Below are 27,110 nucleotides of genomic sequence, written 5' to 3'. Positions count from 1 at the left end.
CGAGACCAGCCTGAGACCAGCCTGAGCAAGAGCGAGACTCCGTCTCTACTAAAAATAGAAAGAAATTATCTGGCCAACTAAAATATATATAGAAAAAATTAGCCAGGCATGGTGGCACATGCCTGTAGTCCCAGCTACCCGGGAGGCTGAGGCAGTAGGATTGCTTAAGCCCAGGAGTTTGAGGTTGCTGTGAGCTGGGCTGATGCCACGGCACTCACTCTAGCCCAGGCAACAAAGCGAGACTCTGTCTCAAAAAAAAAATAAATAAATAAAACTCAGAACAAGCCCCTTTACTTCTATTATATCTCTTTTACCTTTACAATAACAATTTGGGATGTGTTTTATGATCTTTGCACAGAAGAGGAAACTGAGCCTTAAGGAGGTACCTGATCTATCAGTTTCCTAAATATCATTATGAAAGTGCTTCAGTATATCAAAATAGTAAGAGTGTTTTATTCTACTGCAGGTAACCACTACTGAAACTACTAGAATGTGGATTTTAGCATTAAGAAAAGGGTTCTGACACCTGATTTGCTTTCTCTAGATGATATAAAGAATTCAAAATAAGCCAAGCAAAGGTTTATTTACAAGTCAAGAAAAAAGATTAACACAAATGCAAACTTATAAATCAAAAGATAAAACTTTGTATCAGTTTCAGTGAATATCCTTTTTTAAATGTTAAAAACCAAAGTGATAAAAATTACAATTTGTGTTTTATTAAAATTAGGAAAATTCTTAAAAATAAAAAGAATATACATACCACAATTTTAAGAGGTCCATATTTTTTCTCCTGAGCAGCAAGTGCATTCTTAAAAGGAGTAGGAGTTCTTGGTGTGGTGCCCAATATAGATCTTCTAATAGTAGGTGTTCTAAACCTATCCAATCATTTAGATATTTGTATTATAGTCACAATTTGATTTCATACAAGTTAAGGAAGGCAAAGCCATGATATAAGCATACACTCAATTTTCTTGCATATACACATGCTTTATTTAAACATTCTAGGGCTATTCTAAAGTATGCATGACTACAGTAATTCTTATTCTAATCAATTATCTTAAAATTTAAAAAAGACTAATGTAGGAAAATAGTACTAAAAATGTTGTTTTGCTCGAAATCAAAGTTTGACACTATATTTAGCTGGTTTTCACTGTCCTAGGGATAAAACATAAGGTTATGATTTTTTAAAAAAAATTGTAAGTCCTGTATGAATAGGGATTATGATACATGTTATTTATATGGACAAAAGGTAATCTATTCTTGATACTATACTCCCCATTTTCTCTAGCACAGTTATTTAATAGCTACTTACCCTACATTTTCCTTTTGATCTTTGGGAGTTGCTTCCTTATGAAGAGGAGTTGTAATGAGAACTTTTTGCCCACAAATAGGGGTAGATGTAAATGAAGGATTTTCTATATTAAGTTGTTCATTTCCAGGACATGTGTTGAAAAACTAAAAAGAGAGTTTAGTTTTTAGTTTAGGGAAGAGAGTTTAAAGACAATTTCTAGAACATCAAAATCCTTACACAAATATTAAACTGATAAGATTTTCAAATTACTTAGGAGCAGATTATCAATAATATTATATTTACACTCCACTTCATGGAAATTAAGCTCCACGAGGGCAGGAATTTTTGTCTGTTTTGTTCATAGCTGCTTCCCCAGCTCTTAGAACAATGTTTAACACATATGGGCATTCAAAAAACAGTTGTTCAACAAATATTCAGAAGTTATAAAACATAACACAAAAATTTTTATAAATAGTATATTATCAAATAGGGATCAATAGAAACCATAAATAGCTGCTGTGTTAAATGTAACAGTTTTGTAAAACAGCGTAACTGAAAAAAATAAGTTTTTTGGCTCTTATTAATAAATGATCTTAAGTGGCCTTTATTCTATGAGAGTACTTTGAATTCAGAATATAATAATAATCTTTTGCTGATAAGACATACAGCTGTCTGGCGAATTTGACTATCTAGAACACAGCACAGAACCTCTGAGCAGTCAAAATTGATATCACAGAGTCCGTTTTCTAAATTACATGATTTATTCATTGGGCCTTAACTTACACACAATTGTGAAATACTAATTTATTTTTGTAGCCAACAGACTAGAAGCAGTTATATAAAGAAGCAGAAATTGCTTCAAGGCTACTTATAACTGGAGTGAATTCTAGCTCTATCACTTCTTGCGCCTAATATCTGAATTTACCTTATCCTAAGATTAGCAATCAAACCCTCTTTTACAGTATAAAACCCAAGCATTTTGCCATGGGATATAAGCGCCTTTCAGCCACTTTCCACCTTAGAATTCACATTTCAAAAATTGCTAGTATATAAAACTCCGGAAATAGAAAACTGCTAATGTGCTCAAGCCTGATTCACCTTCCCCAATGCATTTTAACTCTGAGGAATGTGGTGGGGGTGGAGGGACGCACTATTTACATCATAGTCTATGTAAATAGAATCCTCTGAAGCACAAGATGCACAATTTTCAGAGATCGCAGTGTTTGTGTACTGTCAGATCCTATTCATTTTTCCAGTCTCAAAACCTCCAACAATATCCCAGCATTCTCCATGTATATTTATTTGACCATTAAACTCCCTTATTTTCCCATTAAACTTTTTAACCTCTGTCAAATGCTTTCAGCAAATACCAGCAGCTCCATATGTTACTAAGTGTGACCGTGGAAATGTAGCCCAACTTCGGAATTTTATTCCATGTAACTCCTAAGGTTTTTTGAAAGTGGATTAACTGAGATGCTATAAGAAGTGTCTGGCACACAGCCGGGAACATAGCAAGTGTTCAATAAGAAACTGTCCTAATATAAACATCTCCTGCCCAGGGACATTACTAGGAGAAGCAGGTAGTTCTGGACATCCCTAGAAAATCTCCTGACACATAAAACTCTTATAGTAAGCAGCTGCCTAAGTTTCTTCCAAAGAACATAAGAAGAAAAATTCAATAGGCAAACTAAAATCTAAATTACTGTAAATAGATGAGGTCTCTTTATACCTTTATCTGGTACATCTACTGAACAGTCATGAACTGGATCTCAGTCTCAGTACCATACTAGATAAATTTGGGCAAATCATTTCATCTTTTGGGGCCTGTTTACTGATGAGTTCTAAAAAGATGTGGGACTACAGGATAAAGAAAATGTCCCTTTTAGCTCTAAAAATTGTAGGCTACTATAATGCACCTACTATACTTATGCAGACACTTTCTGATCTATCAGAGTTTAGCATTCTCATGTATACATTTAAACACATTATCTATTTTTATGCATTATCAAAGCAACCAAATGCTAGTAAGGATATTAAAGATCTAATTTAATCTAGCTCATCAACATTTGGAACATAAACAAAAACAACACTACTACCTGTGAAGGAGAAAATGGTAGTGTTTTCACTGGTGTGTGTTTTAATGCTGTATTACCACCATCGCTGAATGAGCCATCACCAAGTTCGCTGCCTAGGGACTGACCCACTCGCATTCTTCTCTTCTTTCTGAGGATGGTTGGTGGCGTGCTAAACTTGGCCACATTTGGGGATGTTAAAGGAATAGCCTCACTGTCTCCACCATTACAACTATTTTTTTTCCCTTCAAGTACAAGACTGACATTAAATTGACATTCCATGGCTCCTTCATTGTGTTGAATTCTCATTAGTTTAACTGGGGTGGACTTGATAGGAGAAGCAGCAGCGTCAGAAAGATCAAAACTGGTAACATCACTCCATGCTACAGGATCCTGCAATAAATTAAATTCTTAGCTAAAGTTAATGCTATAACCTAATTAAATCTGATCTTGAACAGAGGATGATGATTTCCACAGAGTTAACTACTCATTTTTATCAGCAGAAACAGGCTTTCCTTGGACATCTTTTTTTTAAGCAAGAACATTTGAGAGGAACAGATTATGGTTTTCCTACAATGCCAATTTGGAACATTTCAAAATACGTAATAGCTCATCTAATTCAGCAGCTGAAGCTTGCTGTCAAAGTATTTTAAATAAAAGAAACAAATCATTTTATTAAGTTATCATAAAAAAGTACAATTTATCATAAAACTTCAAGTTCTAGTCCACATCAGGAAGATACTATCATATTCTGCATAATCGTTTGGTAATGTATATGGAACATGTTAAAAAAGCTGACACACTTTGATCCAGAAATTCAATATAACCTAAGGACATAAATCATGATTTTGTACAAAGCTTTATATAAATATGTTCTGCTTTGTTATTTGTAATACTGAAAAACTAGATACCACCTAAATGTCCAATAATAATGGTGCATTGGGTAAATAAATTCTCTTACATTCATTTGATGGAATACTATAAAGCCACTAAAATTCAAGTTTAAAAAACAATTAAGAAAACAGAGACATGCTCATGATATAAGTGGAAGACCAAAAAAATCCACAAACATAATACATATGTGTATATTTGGTTTTAAAATGTATACTGTACATATGTGTTTTACATGTATAGAACACAGAATGAAAGTAATACATCAAATTATTAACTCTGGGATTATGAGGAATTTTAATTTTTTTCTTTACAGTTTCCTCTAATTTCCAACTTTCTCTAATGCACTTGTACAACTTGTATAATAAACAAATGAATTAAGTTTTAAATTTTTAAAAATTCTATACAGGGCACATATTTGAGAAAAATTTTAACTTTTTTTTTTTTTTTTTGCCAGAAGCCACTGCAAAATATCAGAACAAATTAAGTGTGGCATACAAAATGCTTAACATACAATGGGTCAATGTCCATTAAACTGAGTTTCTGAGCATGAAACCAGGTAACTAAAATTAAGCTTTTGATAATCTCACAATTTCTAACTTACAGATTCAATAAGTTCTAGAGTCTCTGCAAATTCTGGAATGGTCTGCAGAGAGGACAGCACAGCATTTGCCTCCACAGCCAGGAACTTCGTGGGTGAATTCTGCTGAGCAGACACAGCCTGATTTTCATCCATACCATAAAACTCACGAGCGTGCTCGTCGAGGCTATTTAGAGTATTAGTCATGCTATCATCCACAAGGAAACTACCAGACCAGCTAGAAAAACTTCCAGGCTGCTAAAAGTACAAAAGAAATTTGAATATTACTTGTCATTCTCAATATAGGCATAAATTTAGATTTTAAATGAAAGTTTTTCTAGAACAACATAGTTCATATCATTTCAGCTAAAAATATGGTAGCAAATATATGGTTTTTCTTCGAAATTTGTATAAAAATTTTTTCATTAAATCTTATAACTTAACTGTATTTTTTTTTCTATTAAATTTTTTTACCTATAAAATCATGGTAATATAAAACAAGAATTTATATACAACATAAAGTCTAAACTCTTAGACTCTGGCTTCTCTTTTCCTTTCAAACTTCATCTCCTAACACTTTCACTCATAAGCCCTCTCGCAGGGAATATCCAGCTATAATAAATGCAATTCCCCAATGAATTATACTCTTTTTACCCTGGAGTGTCTTTGCACATACTGTTGCTCCCTTTATCTGAATGCTCACTAACCTACTGACCAAAGAAAATCCCATTCTTCATTTAAGACACAGTTCAAATATTGGAAAGTACTTCATCTGATTTAAACTTTCACCTGTTCCATTTATAATAATGTCCTAATTCACCTATCTTGCTAATATATAATCATTATCTATCTTCAAGACAGCTCAATTAGGACTTCTTCCACTAACCCTTCCTTGACTACCTGAATCTAAAACAGGTACCTCTCCTATGTGTTCCCATAAAACTTTGTGACTTAAAAATTGTCAAAAGTGAAAGACAAAGAATTCCAAATACAGCAAAAGTGTTAAGTCACATATAAGGGAATCTCTATTACACTAACAGCAGATTTCTCCACAGAAACCTTACAAGCCAAGAGAATGAAATGATATATTCAAAGTGCTAAAAGAAAAAAAAATGGCGGCCAAGAATATTATACCCAGAAAAGCTATTCTTCAGAATTTAGGGAGAAATAAAGACTTTCCCAAGCAAGCAGAATTCATCACCACTAGACTGGCCTTACAAGAAATGTTCAAGAGTGTCCTACAGCTGGAAGGAAAAAAGTGATAATCACTACCATGAAAACAGGCAAAAGTATAAAACTCACTGATAGAGCATATATGCAAAAAAGAGAGAAAATAATCAAACCTTAATATAAAGAAAACCACCAAACCACAATGATAAACAATAAGAGACGAAGAAAGGAACAAAGTGGCAATTAACAAAATAAGTCCTCACTTATCAATGATAACCTTAAATGTTAATGGATCAAATTCCCCACTTAAAAAATATATACTGGCCAAGTGGATTTTAAAAATGACCCAATTATATATGCTATGTACAAGAAACTCACTTAACCTGTAAAGACATATATTGACTGAAAGTGAAGGGACGGGAAAAGATATTTCATTTAAATGAAAACTAAAAGCAAGTAACAGTAGCTATACTTAGATAAAACAGACTTTAAGTCAAAAACTAAAAACAGATGAAGAAGATCATTATATAATGATAAAGGGATCAATTCAGAAAGAGGATGTAACAATTGTAATATATATGCACCCAACACTGGAACACCAAGATATATGATGAAAATATTAGATCTAAAGGGAATAATAGACTCCAATACAATATAGTTGGGGATGTCAACACCCCACTCTCAGCAACGAACAGATCATCTAGATAGAAAATCAACAAAGAAGCATGGGCTTTAAACTGCACTTTAGATCAAATGGACCTAACAAACACATATAGCATATCTCATCCAACATCTATAGAACACACATGCTTTTTATCAGCACATGGAACATTCTCTAGGATAGACCACTTAGGCCATGAAACAAGTCTCAACAAATTTAAAAGAAATAAAATCATATCAAGTATCTTCTCAAATGGAATGAAACCAGAAATCAATAACAAGGGAAACTTTTTTTTTAATTTCTTTTTTTTTTCTTTTCAGTAGAGACAGGGCGAGGTGGGGGTGGGTCTCACTCTTGCTCAGGGTGGTCTTGAACTCCTGAGCTCAACCAATCCTCCTGCCTCAGCCTCCCAGAATGCTAGAATTACAGGCATGAGCCACCACACCCAGTCAAAGAGAAACTTTTAAAACTGTACAAATACATTGAAATTAAACAACATGTTCCTGAACAACCAAAGGGTCAATAAAGAAATTGAGAAGGAAATTTTTAAAAATTTCTTGAAACAAATGAAAACAGAAACAACATACCAAAACCTATGGGATACAGCAAAAGCAGTATCAACAGGGAAGTTTATAGAAATAAATCCCTACCTCAAAAAAGAAGAAAGATTTCAAATAAACTACCTAATGATGTATCTCAAAGATTAGAAAAGCAAGAACAAACAAAAGCCAAAATTAGAAGGAAAAAAAATAATAAAGATCAAAGCAGAAATAAATGAAATTGAGACTGAAAAACATACAAAAGATCAACAAAAAGTTGGTTTTTTGAAAAGATAAACAAAATTAACTAACCATGAGACAGATTAACTAAGAAAAAAAGAGAAAAGACCCAAATAAATAAAATCAGAAATTAAAAAGAAGACATTACAACTAATATTATAGAAATACAAAGGATCATTAGAGACTATTACAAACAATTATATACCAACAAATTACAAGACCTAGGGAAAAGGATGAATTCCTGGACATACACAACCTACCAGAATTGAACCAAGAAGAAACAGAAAACCTGAACAGACCAATTACAAATACCAAGATTGAATTTGTGATTTTAAAAAAGTCTCCCATCAAAGAAAAGCCCAGGACCCAATGGCTTCATTGCAGAATTCTACCAAACATTTTTTTTTTTTTTTTTTTTGAGACAGAGTCTCACTTTGTTGCCTAGGCTAGAGTGACTGCCGTGGCGTCAGCCTAGCTCACAGCAACCTCAAACTCCTCGGCTTAAGCGATCCTACTGCCTCAGCCTCCCGAGTAGCTGGGACTACAGGCATGCGCCACTATGCCCGGCTAATTTTTTCTATATAGATTTTTAGTTGTCCATATAATGTCTTTCTATTTTTAGTAGAGACGGGGTCTCGCTCTTGCTCAGGCTGGTCTCGAACTCCTGACCTCGAGCGATCCACCCGCCTCGGCCTCCCAGAGTGCTAGGATTACAGGCGTGAGCCACCGCGCCCGGCCTCTACCAAACATTTAAAAAAGAATCAATGCAGCCACAAAAAGCAATGGTGATCTAGCACCTCTTGTATTATCTTGAATAGAGCTGGCACCCATTCTAAGTGAAGTATCACAAGAATGGAAAAACAAGCACCACATGTACTCAGCATCAAATTGGTATTAACTGATTAACACTTATGTGTACATATAGTGGTAACATTCATCGGGTGTCGGACAGGTGGGGGTGGGGGAGGGAGGAGGGGATGGGTATATTCACACCTAATGGGTACGGTGTGCACCATCTGCGGGATGGGCATGCTTGAAGCTCTGACTCGGCAGGGCAAAGGCAATATATGTAACCTAAACATTTGTACCCCCATAGTATGCTGAAATAAAAAAAATAGCCAATTAAAAAAAATAAAAGCTAATGCCAATTTTTTTCAAATTATTCCAGAAAATTGAAGAGAGAATTCTTCCAAACTGACTTCTACAAGGCCAATATTACCTTGATACCAAACCAGACAAGTCCAAAACAACAAAAAAGCAATAGGCCAATATCCCTGACGAACAGAGACTGCAAAACTCCTCAACAAAATACTAGCAAACAGAATTCAGCAGCACAATAAAAAGATCATTTACCATGATCAAGTAGAATTTATCCCAGGGAGGCAAGGATGGTCCAAAATACGCAAATTAATAAATATGATACATCACATCAACAGAATGAAAGACAAAAACTATATGATCATCTCAAAAGACACATATAAAAATTTTGATAAAATTCAACATCCCTTCATGATTAAAAACTCTCAACAAGTTAGGTATAGAACGAACGTACCTCAACACAATAAAGGCCATATATGACAAACACACAGCAAACAACATGCTGAACAAGGAAAAGTTGAAAGCTTTTCCTCTAAGATCTGGAACAAGACAAGGATGCCCATTTTCATCACTTGTATTCAACACAGTACTGTAAATTCCAGCCAGAGAAATTAGGCAAGAGAAAAAAATAAAAGGCATCCAAATTGGAAAGAAGTCCCAAATTGTCCCAGTAGGCTGATAAAATGATCTTATGTACAGAAAACCCTAAAAGCTCCACCAAAAAATTCTTAGAACTGATAAATTCAGTAAAGGTGTAGGATATGAAATAAACATACAAAAGCTAGTAGTGTTTCTATACACCATCAACAAACTAGCAGAAAAAGAAATCAATAAAGCAATCTCATTCACAATAGCAAAAAAAAAAAAAACAAAAACAAAAACAAAAAACCAAAAACCCCAGAAATAAATTTAACCGAGAAGGTGAAAGATCTCTACAAGGAAAACTATAAAACACTGGTGAAAGGAATTGAAAAGAACATACAAAAAAAAAAATGGAATGACATCCCATGTTCATGGATTGGAAGAATTAATATTGTGAAAATTACCATAATACCAAAAACGAACTATAGATTCAATGTAATCTCTATCAAAATACCAATGACCATCTTCACAAAATTAGGACAAACAATCCTAAAATTGGTATGGAACTACAAAAAACCCTGAACAGCCAAAACAATCCTGAGCAAAAAGAACAAAGCTGGAGGCATCACACTACCAGACTTCAAAGTATACTACAAAGCTATAGTAACCCAAACAGCATGATACTGACATAAAAACAGACATATGGACCAATGGAACAGAACAGAGAACCCAGAAATAAATCCATGTATTCACAGCCAACTAATTTTTGACAAAGGCAACAAGAACATTCACTGGAGAAGGGACAGTCTCTTCAATAAATGGTGCTCGGGAAACTGAATATACAGATGCAGAAAAATGAAACTAGACCCTTCTCTGTCATCATAAATAAAAAATCAACTCAAAATAGATTAAAGACTTAAATGTAAGACAGGAAAGTACAAAACTACTAGAAGAAAACATACGGGAAATGCTTCAGGATACTGGTCTGGGCAGATTTTCTAGAGAAGGCCTCAAAAGCACAGGCAACAAAAGCAAAAATAGATAAATTGGATTATATAAAACTAAAAAGCTTCTGCACAGCAAAGGAAACAATCAACAGAGCAAAGAGACAACTTGTAGAATGGGGGAAAATATATATAAACTATTCATCCAACAAAGAATTAATATTCAGAATATACAAAGAACTAAAACCACTCAACAGCAAAAAAAAAAAAAAATCCAGTTAAAAAATGGGCAAATGAGTTGAACAGACATCTCTTAAAAGAAGACATACAAATGGTCAACAGGCATATGAAAAAATGCTCAACATCATTAATCATCAGGGAAATGCAAATCAAAACCACAATGAGATATCATCTCACCCGTGTTAGAATGATTACTATCAAAAAGACAAAAAAAAATAACAAACGCTGGTGAGGATACAGAGACAAGGGAACTCTTACACACTGTTGGAGGGAATGTAAATTAGTAGCCATTATGGAAAATAGTATGGAGATTCCTTAAAAAACTAAAAATAGAACTATCACATGATCTAGCAATCCCACTATTGGGTATACATCCAAAGGAAAGGAAATCAACATGAGGAAGAGTTCTCTGTACCCCCTTGTTTACTGCAGCACTATTCACAATAGCCAAGACATGGAATAAACCTAAGTATCCATCAACAGCTGAATGGATAATACATATATGCACACACACATACATACACACACACACAATGTAATACTATTTAGTCATAAAAAAGAATGAAATTCTGTCATTCATTGCAACATAGATAAGCTTGGAGGACATGTTAAATGAAATTAGTCAAGCAGAGAAAGATAAATATTGCATATTTTCACTTATATATGGAAGCTAAAACAGTTGATCTCATAGAAGTAGAGCACAGAACAGTGGTTACTAGAGGTGGGGAAGTAGATGGGGGAGGGGGAAATAGTCAAAGTTAATGGATACCTAAGTATAGCTAGACAGGAAGAGTAAGTTCCAGTGCTTTATAGCACTATAGGGTGACTATAATTAACAACTTATTGTATATTTTCAAATAGCTATAAGAGCAGAATTCAAATGCGGCCAACACAAAGAAATAAATGTTTGAGATGACAGATATGCGAATTACCCTGACTTGATCATTACACATTGTATACACATATCAGAATATCACACTGCACCCTATAAATATGTACAATTATGATGTATCAAGTAAAAATAATAAAAGCAAAAATAAAACCTTTATGACTTATTTTATCATACTATATCCTGTTTCTTGTCTAGGACCCCATTGCAGAGTAAATCCTTTGAAGTCAGAGACCTATGTCATTTTTCTTTATTTCTTCAGAGACATATAATGGACAATTTACTTATCTTGTAAGCCTAGCTTCCTAGCGTATTATAATAAAAATTAAGAAAAGAGACCTTTAAGACTCATGAATGAGAAAAAACATGTAAAGTGTGCAGCACTGTCCAGCACATCTCAGAACTTTCTGAGATGATGAAAATGTTCTATATCCAACAGCTGCTTGATATGGGAGCCACGAGCCACATGAGCAACCAAAATGTGGCTATAAGTACAAATGAGGAACTGAATTTTAAATTTTATTTAAAATTAAATGTGGCTAGCAGCTGCAATATTGCAGGGGGCACATTGCCCACTCTATAGGAAGCACTCAATAAATGGTAACTATTACTATTATAAATAAAAATTACCAGAATGTGCTAGAGAGTCACAATAACAAAATATTAAGTTTCAAGTTAAATAAGGTGAAAAAACATTGTTGCAAAGCAAGTTTCACCTGTTTTAAAGTTTCCTAATAAAAGAAATTAAAGCAACCTTATTTCATTAGCATAGCTACCTTCTTAATTAATCACTTTCAAGAGATAGCTTCCAAACCATATATGCCTTTCAATTGAGTTTGCAGGTGGAAAAAAGATCCAGAAGACAAACAGGGAGGTAACCTGACCCAGTGGAAAACCACAGGGTTGCAATCATACAGACCTAAATCTGAATCTCTTATAACCTATCTCACAGAGTTAAAGTGAGGATTACCAAGAACACATCTAACATAAAACACATAAAACATCTATAAGAGTGGAACATAATGGATACTCAGTAAAATGGCTATAATTATTATAACATAATTATTTAAAAAAATAAATATTTTGTATGTGTATAGAATCTATTTTTTTTTTTTTTTTTTTTTTTTTTTTTTGAGACAGAGTCTCACTCTGTTGCCCGGGCTAGAGTGAGTGCCATGGCATCAGTCTAGCTCACAGCAACCTCAAACTCCTGGGCTTAAGCGATCCTACTGCCTCAGCCTCCCGAGTAGCTGGGACTACAGGCATGCGCCACCATGCCCGGCTAATTTTTTGTATATATATATATTTTAGTTGTCCATATAATTTCTTTCTATTTTTAGTAGAGACGGGGTCTCGCTCTTGCTCAGGCTGGTCTCGAACTCCTGACCTAGAGTGATCCACCCGCCTCGGCCTCCCAGAGTGCTAAGATTACAGGCGTGAGCCACCGCGCCCGGCCTAGAATCTATTTTTTATCAGCAACTTCTCTCTGGAATTCAGAATATCCTTATTCAACCAGATCTTTATGCAAACGGATTTTCAATAGCAAGTTCTAAGAAGAAATTAGTAACTTTCTCCCCTTTTAATGTAAAATGGTAATTCTTTTAGCTAGTTATATTTTCCTGTTAAATTAAAAACTAAGATTACTATCAAAAAATCCAAAATGGTTTAAACATGATATAATCATCTACAAATGTTGACTCTAACAATTATTTATTTGCAGCTTCCTAAAACCAAAATTAACTTTAAGATATGTACACTTCAGGTCTTCCTATTTGCTTCTGGTTTTTGTAGTTTCAAAACAGAAGCTGCATTTCCTATGGTTATATCTTGCCTATTACAATTAACAAATGTCATTTTTATTAATACCTTCTTAAATAGTATGAAGATATCACCAGTGGCCTCATAATACTATTTTAAGATCTCAGGTTATTCTATCTTAGTAATTTTGTCTGAGTTCCCAGTCACTCTCAATGTATTGTCGTTTCATTCAGCCCTAAACCAAGAAAAACCCTTTTCTAAACATAAAAAGGGCCAAGGCATTATTTTAAACTTTTAAAACTGTCATTTAAGGGAAAGGCAGGGGGACGGGAGGGATAGGGAGAGATTTGTTAGAGGATACAAAATTACAGCTAGATAGCAGCAACAAAGTTTTAGTGTTCTAAACCACTGTAGGATGACTATAGTTAACAACACACAGTCTCAAATAGCTAGAAGGAAGATATTGAATGTCCCCAACACAAAGAAATGATGTTTGAGATGAATATGCTAATTACCTTGATCAGATCAATATACACTATATATATTGAAACATCACTATGTACTTCATGAATATGTATGAAAAATCAATTAAAAATAAAATTAAAAACCTTAGAAAATTGTCATGTAAGCATAAACTTATTTAATATTTTCTTTTTTCCTTTTAATCCACCTAGCATAGCCTGCTTAACTCTGCTAGAATAACTACCATTTATCTTACTTTAATACTCCTAGTTATTCTCATCAAACAAATCTCAGACAATAGTTTGCACACCTGGTAACAAAACCCAACATCCACATAAAATTTCTTCTTTTGGAAGAGTTCTTTAGAGAGTATAAAATCTAAATGTTCTCTTTTCACATATTTTTAATGTTATTATTTTGTCCAACTTACTGAATTTATATTCCAAATATAGGAAAAATTTTCAAATAAAAGTAATTTTGGAGCTCATAAATCTCTCTATATCTATTAAATTCCTTATTTTTCAAGCTTTATTTTTCCTATTAAAGCCATCATTACAAGGAATGTCTACAATAAAACCAAAGACTAATCTAAATCACACACAATTTTCACAAATATATATATATATATTGATTTTACCTTAAGTTTGCTTGACATTTATAATTAAAGAAGCACCCTACTGTAGAACATTGTAAAATATGTTCAAAGAGAGGCATATCAAAATCAGACAACCTCAAAGTTGCAAATTAAAAAAACTATTTTTATTCCATATTAAATCTGAAGTCATACTGAATATGCTTTCTAGATGATGAAAACTATAAAAGCACACATAGGAAGGATTCCAACAATAAAATCTAAACACTTAAGCTTATTTCTTACGGATGGAATGCGCTTTCTTCTAACTTCGTTCTCAGCTGACATAAGAAGTAACTCAAGTTCCTTTATTTTCTTTTCCTTCTCAGGATCTTCATCAACAAAGGGTTGCTAAAATAAGTTAAATAAAAGAGAAACACAAGCTACGTACATAATTGCTTTATTATTATTAGTGTTCTAATTTTTATATTCTATGCAACATGAAATATATTTTCTATAATAAAGCTTAATGCATCTAAATCCTAAATACTCACCACAATCCCCCTGGTATCTCAAGAGGTGCTGATAAATACTTTCAAGTTAGCAGAAAAGATTTGGGAAAATTTAAATACAGAAAAAAACATGTTGTATCGTCTATATCAGTTGAAAAATGTATGCCTGGAATATTTTAGATTATTAAATCTTAATATATTCTATCCAATATGTGCATTGATAATTTGAATGCTTTAAGTGGACAGAATAAAAGGATCACCACACTGGTGTTGTCAATTACTTTACATTTACACAGTTTATATTTTTCAATCCCACTTAGACACTTTCTCCTTTAACGTTATAACAAAGTAAACCGGATAAATAAGTATCGTTTTTATCCTAGTATAATGAGGAAACAGGCACTATTAAACTTTTTTTTTTTGAGACACAGTCTCACTCTGTTGCTTGGGCTAGAGTGCCATGACGTCAGCCTAGCTCACAGCAACCTCAAACTCCTGGGCTCAAGCAATCCTCCAGCCTCAGCCTCCCAAGTAGCTGGGACTACAGGTATGTGCCACCACACCTAGCTATTTTTTGCTACTTTTAGTAGAGAGGGGGTCTCGCTCTTGTTCAGGCTGGTCTTGAACTCCTGACCTCAAATGATCCTCCCACCTTGGCCTCTGAGTGCTATGATTACAGGCATGAGCCACCACGCCCGGCCACTATTAGGCTTTTAAAATATGCTTGAACACATTTGTTTTTTGTTGTAAATGAAAGTTACCTGAATAAAGGCAGAAGAAGTCTGAACATGTTCTACACAATTGCCTTCAGGTGACACATACTGATAGCCAGGGATCTAAAAAGTAACCAAAGTATTACTATCATACATATAATGCTATAAAAATGTTTAAAATCTGAGGCAAATACCAAAAACTTTTGACTAAATATCAACATGAAAAACTTAGTATTGCTATAATTTTGAAAATTCATACCTACAATAGTTTCTTATCTAATAACTACTAACACTTAGGAAAGGCCTTTAACTTCTCCTAGATGAAATATGAGTATTACTTAGCCTAGAATCATCAGCCAATCAGCCCATTATTAATGCCTACATTACCCACCAAATATTTTTTAAAATCTGTTACTAGAAAGGTTGCTTTCTCTCCTAGAGAAGACGAACTAATTGTGTTCCTGTCTGTCAGAGGAAGGGACTAGTCCTATGAAGCACTCACAAGGACAGAGACTGCAGCAGGTTTTTCAATGTTCATATGCCCTACTCTTACCACCATCCCATGCCAATCTCTTGAGTAGAAAGATAAGAAAATAGAGGTTTCTTCTATAACTTGTCTCAGAAAACTAATCAGAATCACTCACATACTTTTAATAGATACTCTGAAAATAGACTAAACACCATTCTGCATCTTTTCTAAAACATTTATAATAAGAATTTTAAAGTTGTATATGAATTTAGTAAGCAGTGGTAGAAAGAAATATGGGAGAAGGTATTTTTAAAAAGCTTAAAATTGAATAAATATAAATATGAAACTGTCTAATTTCCATAATGGCCTACTTAAATCACTATCCAATGCAGAATCATTATAGATAACTTCTAACATAAAACTTAACTTTTACAACTCAATTAGTATCATTATTGATCACCTTGATAACTCCAATAAATTAGAAATTTATCTTTCTCAAACTTCTCGTAAAAATCTGTGATAGCATTTCAAACTGATCTATTTTTTTCTTCAAGTCACACTTTATAATAAATTAGAATTATCTTAGGTTAAATTAATTAAACTATGAATATATAAATATTTCTAAAATTAGCAAGGGAAACAATTCTTAAAGTATAAGAAATATCCTTATCTTTCCAATATGTTTTTATTAAGACTATTAAACACTCCATCGGCCCCAAGTAATTTTTAAAATCATCTTTCTATGAGTTAAAAAAATAAATTTAAATAACCTTTCTAAGATAGAAGAATGTTTCAGTTTATGCTGCTGAAATCTAGGATTCTAAAGAAAAATGTAAAAAAACAGACAATAAAAACCTTGAGTATCAGCAGATAACTATACTGTTTTTACATGTTTTCCTATTCGTTAATTAAAAAGTCATTACTTGAAGTGGTTCTTTTAAAATTATGCCTAAAAAACTTATGTCCCATAAAATGTCAAAAATCAAATCTGAGCACAAATTTTTAATGTCTTGCCCAATTTTATCTTTTGATAGATACTGTACTATTAAGTCCTAACTTAATCTTTACATTTTATGTGATAAGAACCAAGAACTACTCATTGTCATAAACAAGGTAGACAGAGAAATGTAAAACAAACCTTATGAAGACTCCTAAACTAATTTCTTGCAGGTAGGAAAATGCACTTTAAGGAACAACATACAGCTTGCCCCATTTTGAGCTTGGATAATATCTACTTTAATGAATCTGTCTAGACAAAGACTAAAATCATCCAACTGATTGATTATAAGGAGGAGAAGCCAAGTTGAAAGCCATCAAAGACCAATTAACACACCATCAGAATGATGGCATGAATGATTTTTTACTATTTTCTCCTTTAAACCATTTTATACACACCTACCTTTTAGAGATAGGCAATAAATACTATAATTACACAAAAGTTTTTTAAATGGAAACTACCCTATATGTTAAAGCACAGATAAAGATAACCATTAAGCTTTGAATCATAAATGAAGATTCAAAAATTAGAATATTAGGAAATGTTCATACTAAATTTTTTTTTTATTTTTTTGGAGACAGAGTCCCACTCTGTTGCAGAGTGCAGTGGCATCAACATAGCTCACTGCAACCTCAAACTCCTGGGCTCAAGCAATCCTCCAGCTTCAGCCTCCCGAGTAGCTGGGACTACAGGTGTGCGGCCATCACACCCCACTAATTTTTTTCTATTTTTAGTAAAGATGGGGTCTCACTCTTGCTCAGGCTGTTCTCAAACACCTGACCTCAAGCAATCCTCCCACCACAGCCTTCCATAGTGCTAGGATTATAGACGTGAGCCACTGTACCCGGCCCATACTAAGTTTCTTAATGTAAAAATTACATATAAAAGGAAACATTTTAATAAGTTTGTTACCAAAATGTTTATCAAAGGTATGGCATATCTTTTTCAGTTTGAAAATTTAAATGTCTATTTCCCCCTTAATATATATTTTACTTGTCCTATTAAGAAACCAAACACCTTCACATATAGCAACTAATTTTTAAAATAATAAAAGTATTAAAAATATGTGCCTGAACAGGTATGTAAAACTGATTCTGGGTTTGCAAATGGTCCATAGTTGCACAAGGTTTGTGTTGAAGTTTGGATGAAGATCGTTCTGATTTTATTCCATCTTGTAAATAGCCCTCCTGTTCCACTTTTCTTCGCATAGTAGAATTCCAATGATTTTTGATAGAATTATCAGTCCTAAGAAATGAAAGTGTACAATTTAAAAAGAAAAAAGGATTTCACAAATTTTAACACTGTATAACTTTCACAAAGTGCTTAAAACAAACTTTTACAACTGGCAAAATTAGATACCTTTTCAAAATTCAAAAGACAAACTGTATGTCTGTATGTCAGGCATTATTTTAAGCACTGGCGATATTGCAGTGAATGAGACAAAGAAGGTCTCTGCTCTCATGGAGCTTACATTCTCATTGGAAGTGTGGCATTGGGGAAGAAAAGAAGAATAGGAAAAAAAAGAAATAAGAAAAATATTAGTGCAATGCAAATAATTAAAATAATGAGTAACTGGGGTAATTCTGGTTATGTGGTCTAAGAAGGCCTCTGTGAGGTGAGAGTGAAGCTAAAATCTGAATGACAAGAACGAACTAGCCATACAAAAACATGAAAAAAAAAAAAAAAAAAAAAGAGCATTCCAGAAAAAGGGTATAACAAAGGCAAAGGCCTTAAGCCAGAAACAAATATGATCATCAAAGGCAACTACAAGTTACAGGATCCCAGTATTCTTTTTCACTTCTTAGAACAAAATATTTACAGAAAGAAAGAGTTCATTGGTTCCCTTTTAACCTAAAGTTCCCTTTACAAAAAATGCAAATCTTCAACATACAGCTACTTGTAGTATAAATTTCATCCTTCATAAAGTATACATTTATTAAAAACCTACTTTATGTTAAGGCACTAAGCTAGGTTCTATGGAAAGTAAAAAGATGTATCAGAGATTAAAAATATCAAAAATCCCTAGACCAGGTTTAGTAACTTAGATAAATAACATAACACTATGTCTTCATTTCCTTACCTATAAAATAAAGACAGCAATGTTTCCTCTGTATATTTTCTAAGTACATAAAGATTATCTAAGAATATATATAAAATCACTTTATTAACTATACAGTACTATACAGAGTACTATACAGATAAAGATTATGGCAATAAAAAAAACAAATGTATATCTTCTAAGTAAGGTAGGAATGTCCTCAAGGTTGTTGGTCTACACTAAAGACTGTCGTGAAACATTAGAACCAGTGTGATGTGAGCGTACTTAAGCATGTCACTGCCTCTGAGGGAAATGGTATACTTTAGCCACATGGATAAATACACTATTCCCATGGTTTGAATAATACCATAATTAATTAAGAATTGAATTTTCCCTAACACACTTTCACAGCAGTTTATTTCAGTCAGCATATTTGTTATTCTCTGGTCTTATGCACAGAATCTGGTACAAAAGAAATCTTACATTAGATTCCATTCCAACAGAGTTTGTACAAAGATGGTCCGCCTGACTGGCACCGATATGATTTTAGGAGTGTATTACATGCTTACATAATCTAAAAGCCTATCATTTTATTGAACAAATTACTGCTATAAAACATTTCATTAAAAAAGTAATCATATCCTTTGCCACAGAATTTATGACAAATGGTCCCAAAGGGTTGCTTATATTATGTAAATTTTAATTGTAAATAAAATAAAATTATGGGGTACTTGAAAATAAGGTAATAAAGACCATGTTTAAGTACAGAAAAATGTATATACATTCATATAAGCACCTTCCTGGAAGTAGTTTGGCAATTTCTGCCCAACGATTTCCCAACCGCTTATGTGCTTCATAGATGATTCTGTCCTCTTCCTCTGTCCACGAAGATTTCTTTACCTCAGGGTTCAGATGATTATGCCATCTTTCTCTACACTGCTTGCCTATTCTTCCTTTTAAATGTTTTGCAATTAAAGACCATCTTTTTGGTCCATATTTCTGTACTAATTCAATAACCTAAGAGACAGAAAAACAGTTTAAAACAACCTTACTTTGAAAGAATTTTAAAATATAACTCAAGAACACCATTTTAAATAAATGCATCAAATCCAAGCCACAACTACAATTTAAAAAAAACAATTTTACTAATAAATACTCTTCAGCATTTTCCAACTTCAAAAATTTATTCCAAACTTAATCTAAAATCCAAGGACTAGCTAAAGTGACATGAAGTTAAATTGCTTTCATGCAACATTAGTTGGAAATAACAGTAAAAATGTTGAGACTTGTATATTTTCTACTCTTACATCTTAAAAAAAAAAAAAGCTTCAGCAGAAAGCCAAAAAATCAGTTTGGAAGTAGAAACTTTACCAAGTTATTGGCTTTCATTTCTTCCTTTCTCAAACTGAAAGGATACAGATCATACATTTTATTTTTTTCCCCACATTTTAAATTTGTTTTTATTTTCCCTAAAATTCCAATAGCTATTCCCAGCCTGCTTTACCTCATTGCCCTATGTCAAATATCACCTAGTAAACATTTTGTATTCGTAGGATATTTAAATTTAATATATTGATATTTTCACTATATGCATCTATTAACTATCTTTAAAAAATTAAATTTCAGGCTTAATTAAATGTACTTTTAAACAAGATAACACATTTTAAAACTTATCATTGGCCATCAAGTAAATCAGATCAGTACTGAGCCTACTGAAGAATGTTGTTTTTATTTTGCTTCAAGCAAGAGAAATGATGTTCTAATTGCCTGACTACATTAGCAACTTTTATGTCTTAAAGGGCATGAACTAAAGAGCAATTTCTAGTGTGGTGCAGAAACTCTTCTATTCATCTCCAACTTTTATAGCACAAAGAATAACACTGGTTTTTCAATCACAAACTCTTTGGAAAAATGGTGCTCTGATATCTGTCTAATTCTGGGGCTCATTATAGGTCAAGAGGAAAAAGGATGACTTCCTTAACATATCGAGTTATCAGATGTAAAAATAAATTACAATCTATTTTTAAAATGTTAATTCAATTTCTGACAGGAAACTACACCCTAACCCTGTTAAACTAAGCTCTAAACAAGGTTAAACTAAGCTTACAGCAAGTATTTTTTCTTCTGCAAATCAAACTCTCAGAAAGAAAAAGCTATATATTTATACTTGGTTTGACTCAATTCAGAAAAAAATTACATTTCAAGACACTCAGCATTCACTTCTTAGGCAAGCAGCCTCAGAGAATAAAATCAAAATGATTTAAACATATACTTTGAATCAAAACAACATATTAGGAAGAAAAAAAGCTAGTCTACCTACACAGTGAACATAAAGAATATGAACATGTTACCCTCTGATCTTCTTCCTTAGTCCAAGGTCCCTTGATCAATTCTGGATTTAAAACTTTCTGCCATCGATGCTGGCATTGAAAATCAGAACGATTCTGAAAGAATTTAGATGATTTTGTTATTGAACCACTGCCTTCCAGAAAGCAAGTCAGCCTAAACTAATGTCTCATACTCTTAGGAACAAAATCTTCAAGAATAATATATTCAAATAACATTCTTTAAACGTGTAACATTTATTTTACATGGCTGTGTCCTGATTCTGTTTTTCTTTTCAAATTAGTCAGCAGAGTTTAAGCTACAATAAAAACAATGTATTAAAGCACGTATCTCTATACTATGCCTTTTAACACAGCAAGCAGGAAAGCCATAACACAGACACTGCCATAAAGAAATGGACCTAGGATTGAGGAATAAAAGGCAGTATAGACAGAAACCTATAAAAAGCAGATATAAGAACTCAAACAGCAAAATAGTCTGGATTCATACAGTACAGCTCTATACAGTTAAAAAAAAAAAAAAAAACTAAAGGCATTACTAGACTACTGCATGGTATTAAAAGGATGTTTATAAATGATAACCCCCAAGTTATCAAGAAAATATTAAATATATCTATATAGAAAATGTGTTACGTTTTAATTACATTGGTTAAGTGTTGACACTTTAAAGGAAAATGAATTTGCCAAAATAAGAAAACTTTGTATAGAAACATTTCAAACTCCAAAAATGATTACTAAATGAAGGCTTATTTTAATCAGTCCATGACCTAGTAATTTCTATGTTATTACAAGAATAATACTACCTAACATTTCATTAGTGATTCACAGTTCACAAAGTTGTTAGTTCATACACAAGATTACAGATAATCAATAAGCATATAAAGGGATAGATACAAATACTTTGTCTATCAATGGCTCTTTTGTCCAGTGAACTTGAAATTATCTTTCTTAAAACTCAGCCTCTTCATTTATGGCCCTATACATCAATGCTGATCCATTTTAAGGCTACTACTTTCTTCAAAATAATCAGGTGTTCTATATATCCTGACAGCATTTCTCTGTTAAAGCTAACATAAATAACTTTTGGCCAAGGGCAGTGGCTCACATCCATAATCCCAACACTTTGGGAGGCCGAGGTGGGAGGATCGCTTGAAGCCAGGAGTTCGAGATCAGCCTGGGGAACATAGCCAGATGCCATCTCTACAAAAAAATCTTTTAATTAGCTAAGCATGGTGGCACAGTGTCTGAAGTCCCAGCTACTTGGGAGGCTAAGGCAGGAGGATTGCTTGAGCCCAGGAGAGCAAGGCTGCAGTGAGCTCTGATTGTGCTAATGTGCTTCAGCCTGGGTGATAGAGCAAGATCCTGTCTCTATTTAAAATAAGAACAAAAACTTTTCTAATTGAGTTTCCATTTGTTGAACATCTGCTTAATATCAGAAACTGTGCCAAGAATAGTATATTTCTAACTTTCACACCATACTACAGAAGCAAGTACTATTTATTATCTAGATATTATAGATAAGGAAGCTAAACATCAAAGAGGTTAAGTAATTTTTCTAAGCTAGTGGAGCTGACATTTGAACACAATTCAGACTAACTCCAAAATTTATGTTCTATTATTTGGTCTCAATTTTCAGGTTAAGAGGCATTTATGACAATATAGAAAAAACACAGGTAACATGGTTTCTGAAACCCAAAGTAGTTGAATTTCAAAGTATTGAAACTCAAATATGAATATTTTGCCTAACTATCCACAGTGTATTACGGAACAAACAAGAATATATGTGAAAACACTCTGTAAATTATAAAATTACATATTCATGAACAGCATGTTGGTAGTATGGTGAACAGTTAAGTATAATTTTTTTAAAAAAATCAATTTCATTTTAAAAATGTAAACATTAGATGACAAACTTTTTTCAACAGAGTTTTTTCCTGATTTTATTGGTTAGCTATTGAAATACTTCGATACATTTAATTTCTCTCCAAATGTTTTAACATATATCAGCAAATATTTATAAGGCCCTACCCAAATTAATATCATTTTTGTTTTAGGTTAGTAATCCTTTTAAGCCCCTAGATAAATACATTACTAGAAAATTAGACTTTCTAAGCCATTAGCAACCAACTACAGGGGGACCAGAAAAACAGGGACGTTTTTTAGGAAGGAAATCTAAATCTAAAATATGTAGACACATTTTTAAAATTAGCAAATTTAACCCAATGGCCTAAGTTAGCCATGTTAAAAATATAATTTCATGTTTCACTTACTTGAAGATGACTAGCAATTAAAGTCCAATCATCAGTTCCATGTTGTTCAACCAACTTCTTTAACTTATCATCCTATTAAAACAGGTATGAAAATTAGAAAGCTTTCCCTCATCCTTTTCCTCTACCTCTAATATAAATAACTCTCTAATTCTGTCAAGTAATATCTGGTAACCATTTTTAGAAGGACTAAAACCACTATAATACAAGTTCCTCCATTTACTATACTGTTTCTGTCAGCCTCAACATAAACCCATTATTCATGTCTCTGGTACAAACTACCTCTCACATTTTGTTTTTAAATATTTTTCACAACTATAATAGTATTAATCAATAAATACAAGTATTAAGTTAGTAAACTTTGTCAGATAATTACCTCCTCTCTTGTCCATTTTACTCTGTTCCAGAGTTTCTTCAGACCTTTTTGTTGTGGTACTTCGTAATCATGATCAGCATACTGAAGGTCATCATCCTCATCCTCACTACAAAAAAAATGTGTGAAATCAAGAATTTCATTTAAAGTTATAAATTCAATCACTGAACCTGTGTGTTTAGATATGACTGCAGAAGTCACTCAGACTAAAAGACATATACACAATGAGATTATCCAAAGTATAAAAAGTAAGAGTCATACAATGGGGAGGAGCTATAGTTCTTACTGGCGTCAGAGAAATGAGGCTGGATATGCCACCAGGGACCAAATTATAACCTTGAATGTCATGTTAAGGAGTTTGATCTTTATTCTTTATTTGACCTTTATTCTAAAAAAGGACTTTAAGTAAGGGAGCAAAAGACAAAAATCTTGTGTTTCAGAAAAATCAACGGGAAGAGTGTGGTGAAATGGAAAAGGGAAAATGATTTAGTAATCTTCACAATTAACCCAGGCAAGAATTATTAGGGTATGACAAATGGTAACAGTAAAATACAATCCACAGACAGTTATAAGACACAATTGAAGAAGCAATCCATTAACAATACTCACCAAAAAAAGTTAAAACATCTAGAAATAATTTTAAAATACAAGATAAAGGTACAGTAAATGACAAGACACTATTGTGAGACAGAAGTCTTTTTTTTTTTTTTTTTTTAAGACAGGGTCTTGCTCTGTCACCCAGGCTGGAGTGCAGTGGTACAGTCACAGGTCACTGTTACCTCAAACTCCTGGGCACAAGCAATCCTCCCACCTCAGCCTTCTGAGTAGCTAGGACTACAAGCATGTGCCACCATACCCAGCTTATTTATTATTTTTTTGTAGAGATGGGGTCTTGTTATTTTGCTTGAGCAGGTCTCAGACTTCTAGGCAATCATCCTGCCTCAGCCTTTCAAAGTGCTGGGATTACAAGCCTGAGCCACCTTGCCCAGTAGAAGTTTTGAACAAATGGAAACAACATTCAGACCACATTCACAGATAAGAAAACAATATTGTAGCGATATCCACTCTTCCTAATTTCATAAATTTAGATTAAATGAATAAAAATACCAATCAGTTTTGGGACAGAATTAGACAAGCCGATCCTATAGTTCATACAAAAAACCCCACAAAAAGCAGTAATAGGCCAGGCACAGTGGTTTGTGCCTGAAATCCCAGCAATTCAGGAGGCTGTGGTGGGAGGATCACCTTGAGGCCAGAGGTTCATAACCAGCCTGGGCAACATGAAAAATAGCTGTCCATGGAGGCGTGTGACTATAGTTCCAGTTACTTGAGAGACTGAGGCAGGAGGATCCCTTCAGCCTGGGAGTTGGAGGCTATAGTGAGCTATGATTGCACTACTGCACTACAGTCTGGGTAACAGAGTGAGACCCTGACTCAGAAAAAAAAAAAAAAAGCAATAATAGCCAGAAAAGTTCTAAAAAATAATAATGGGAGAATTACCACTACCCAATAGCAAAATATACTGGAGAGAAACAATAAATACAACGCAATGGTACTGCACATGAACAGACACACAAATAAATGGAACAGAATATTCAGGGAAAAACCCCACAAAACCCATGTGGAATTTGGTAAACTGGAACACTAACATTTCATCAGTGAGGTATCTGGACTTTTTAATAAACAATGGGTAGCCATTTAAAAGAATTAAGCTGGAGTCCTATTCTACAATAAAATAAATTTTGATAAAGCACATCTTTACATTTTTAAAAAGGAAACCATAATAGAACCATAAGAAAATAGGCAAGAATTCTACTATTTACGTCTCTGGGTAGAAGAGAGGTAAATGTGACAAAAATCCAGAAGCCATAAAAGAACAGACCAACCCAGGTAACAATAGTGGAAATGAAATGAAGTACATGAAACAGAGAGATATTTAAAAAGCAGGAACAAAAGGATTTTGCAACTGATAGGTGAGGGACATGGAAGGAGGAGGAATCTAGGATGATTCCAAAATTTCTGGCTTTGGGGGCATAATTAAAGCTGTTCACTAAGAAAAGGAAAAGGAGGAGAGACAGAACACTGGGAAGGAGAAAGGAATAAGGAGAGTAAACACAGTTTTGGACTAGCTGTTTTCAAGGTACTTGAGAAATATACAGGTGGATATGTCTAGTACAGCACTGCCCAGTAGAAAGATAATGCAAGCCATATAAGTAATTTTCTAGTAGCCATATTTTTGCAATAAGACAGATGAAATTTGTTTTAATGGTACATATTATTTAACCCTATATATCAAAAATATAATCATTTCAACAACTAATCAATATAAAAAATTATAAGTGAAATATTTTACATCCTTTTTTCCCTACCAAAATCATCAAAATCTGGTGTGTATTTTATAGTTACAGTACATCACAATCAGACCAACCACATTTCAAGAGCTCAATAGCCACATGTGGCTAGCCTATTGGGCAAAGCAGACCTAGAAGGCAACTGGGCACATGGATCTTCTGCTCAGATATAAGGTCTAGGGTAGAGACAATTTTTTGGCAATCGCCAGCATACAAAGAATAGTTGAGGCCATGAAATGGCCCAAGGAAAGTTAATAAAGTGCAGAAGCTGAGTTTTGATGGAATGAAAAAGAGAAAGCAAGTTTAAAGAATGAAGTCCCAGAAAAGAGGGCAGGCCTTTATAACTGAATTAGAACATTTTGAGTAGATAGAGGACTGAATAAAGTCAAAGTCATGGCACCTGAAAATAACAAGCATTAACATGTATTTAAACCTTTCTAAGTACCAGATGTTGTGGTAGTCCATGAAATTTCTCTCTTAAAAACCCATAACAACTGGAAGAGGGGAATATTATCATTATTCCCACTTCATAAAATAGGAAACTGTGACTTAGAAAATTAACTTTTTGCCTACAATCACACCAAATATGGCATGACTGACCTCTAAAATCCACTACTTAATCACTATAATACAACATACTGGAAAAATAGGGGGAAAGTACCAGGAATATGGAAGATACCAAAGATAAAGTTCAAGTACATTTTGAAATCAGAACAAGGTTCTAATTCTAACTTAACTACTCACTCTGTAACCTTGAAAATATTAACCTCTCAGGGCTTTAGTTAACTTGTTTGTAAAAATGAGGATAATACCACTTACCTTAGAGTGCTGCTTTAAGGATAAAATTAAATGAGAAAACATATATATGACACCTCATACAGCACTTGGCACAGAAAGATGGCTCAAAATTATTATTGTGTGCATAGGCTGATCACCTAACAGTAATCAAAATTATTTTTGCCTTACTAGATTCAACTCTTTTCCAAAAATTTATTTTAATTTCAAACAGCAAATGTTTAAAGATTTATTTAACCTATCACATAGTTATGCACATGTG

General features: G+C 33.4%; 1 protein-coding gene across 3 annotated transcripts in view; it reads right to left on the bottom strand.

Moving 5' to 3' along the window:
• MYBL1 (MYB proto-oncogene like 1) overlaps positions 1-27,110 on the bottom strand; it is a 41,284-nt gene that overhangs the window by 7,515 nt on the left and 6,659 nt on the right. For 2 of the 3 annotated variants that reach the window (XM_069466433.1, XM_069466434.1), the window contains exons 2-12: positions 23,706-23,811; positions 23,333-23,404; positions 21,069-21,161; positions 19,514-19,734; positions 17,750-17,924; positions 15,262-15,336; positions 14,295-14,399; positions 4,859-5,092; positions 3,388-3,756; positions 1,313-1,455; positions 761-875 (exon numbers count right to left, since the gene is read on the bottom strand). In XM_069466433.1, the coding sequence (XP_069322534.1) occupies positions 761-875; positions 1,313-1,455; positions 3,388-3,756; positions 4,859-5,092; positions 14,295-14,399; positions 15,262-15,336; positions 17,750-17,924; positions 19,514-19,734; positions 21,069-21,161; positions 23,333-23,404; positions 23,706-23,811 (1,708 nt within the window). The remainder of the gene's footprint in view (positions 1-760; positions 876-1,312; positions 1,456-3,387; positions 3,757-4,858; positions 5,093-14,294; positions 14,400-15,261; positions 15,337-17,749; positions 17,925-19,513; positions 19,735-21,068; positions 21,162-23,332; positions 23,405-23,705; positions 23,812-27,110) is intronic. The other variant, XM_069466435.1, reaches the window with a different exon arrangement.

This window comes from Eulemur rufifrons, chromosome 3 (assembly GCF_041146395.1).
Source record: "Eulemur rufifrons isolate Redbay chromosome 3, OSU_ERuf_1, whole genome shotgun sequence".
NCBI lineage: Eukaryota > Metazoa > Chordata > Mammalia > Primates > Lemuridae > Eulemur > Eulemur rufifrons.
Note: the sequence above shows the minus strand (reverse complement) of the source record. Positions and strands in the feature narration are given on the sequence as shown.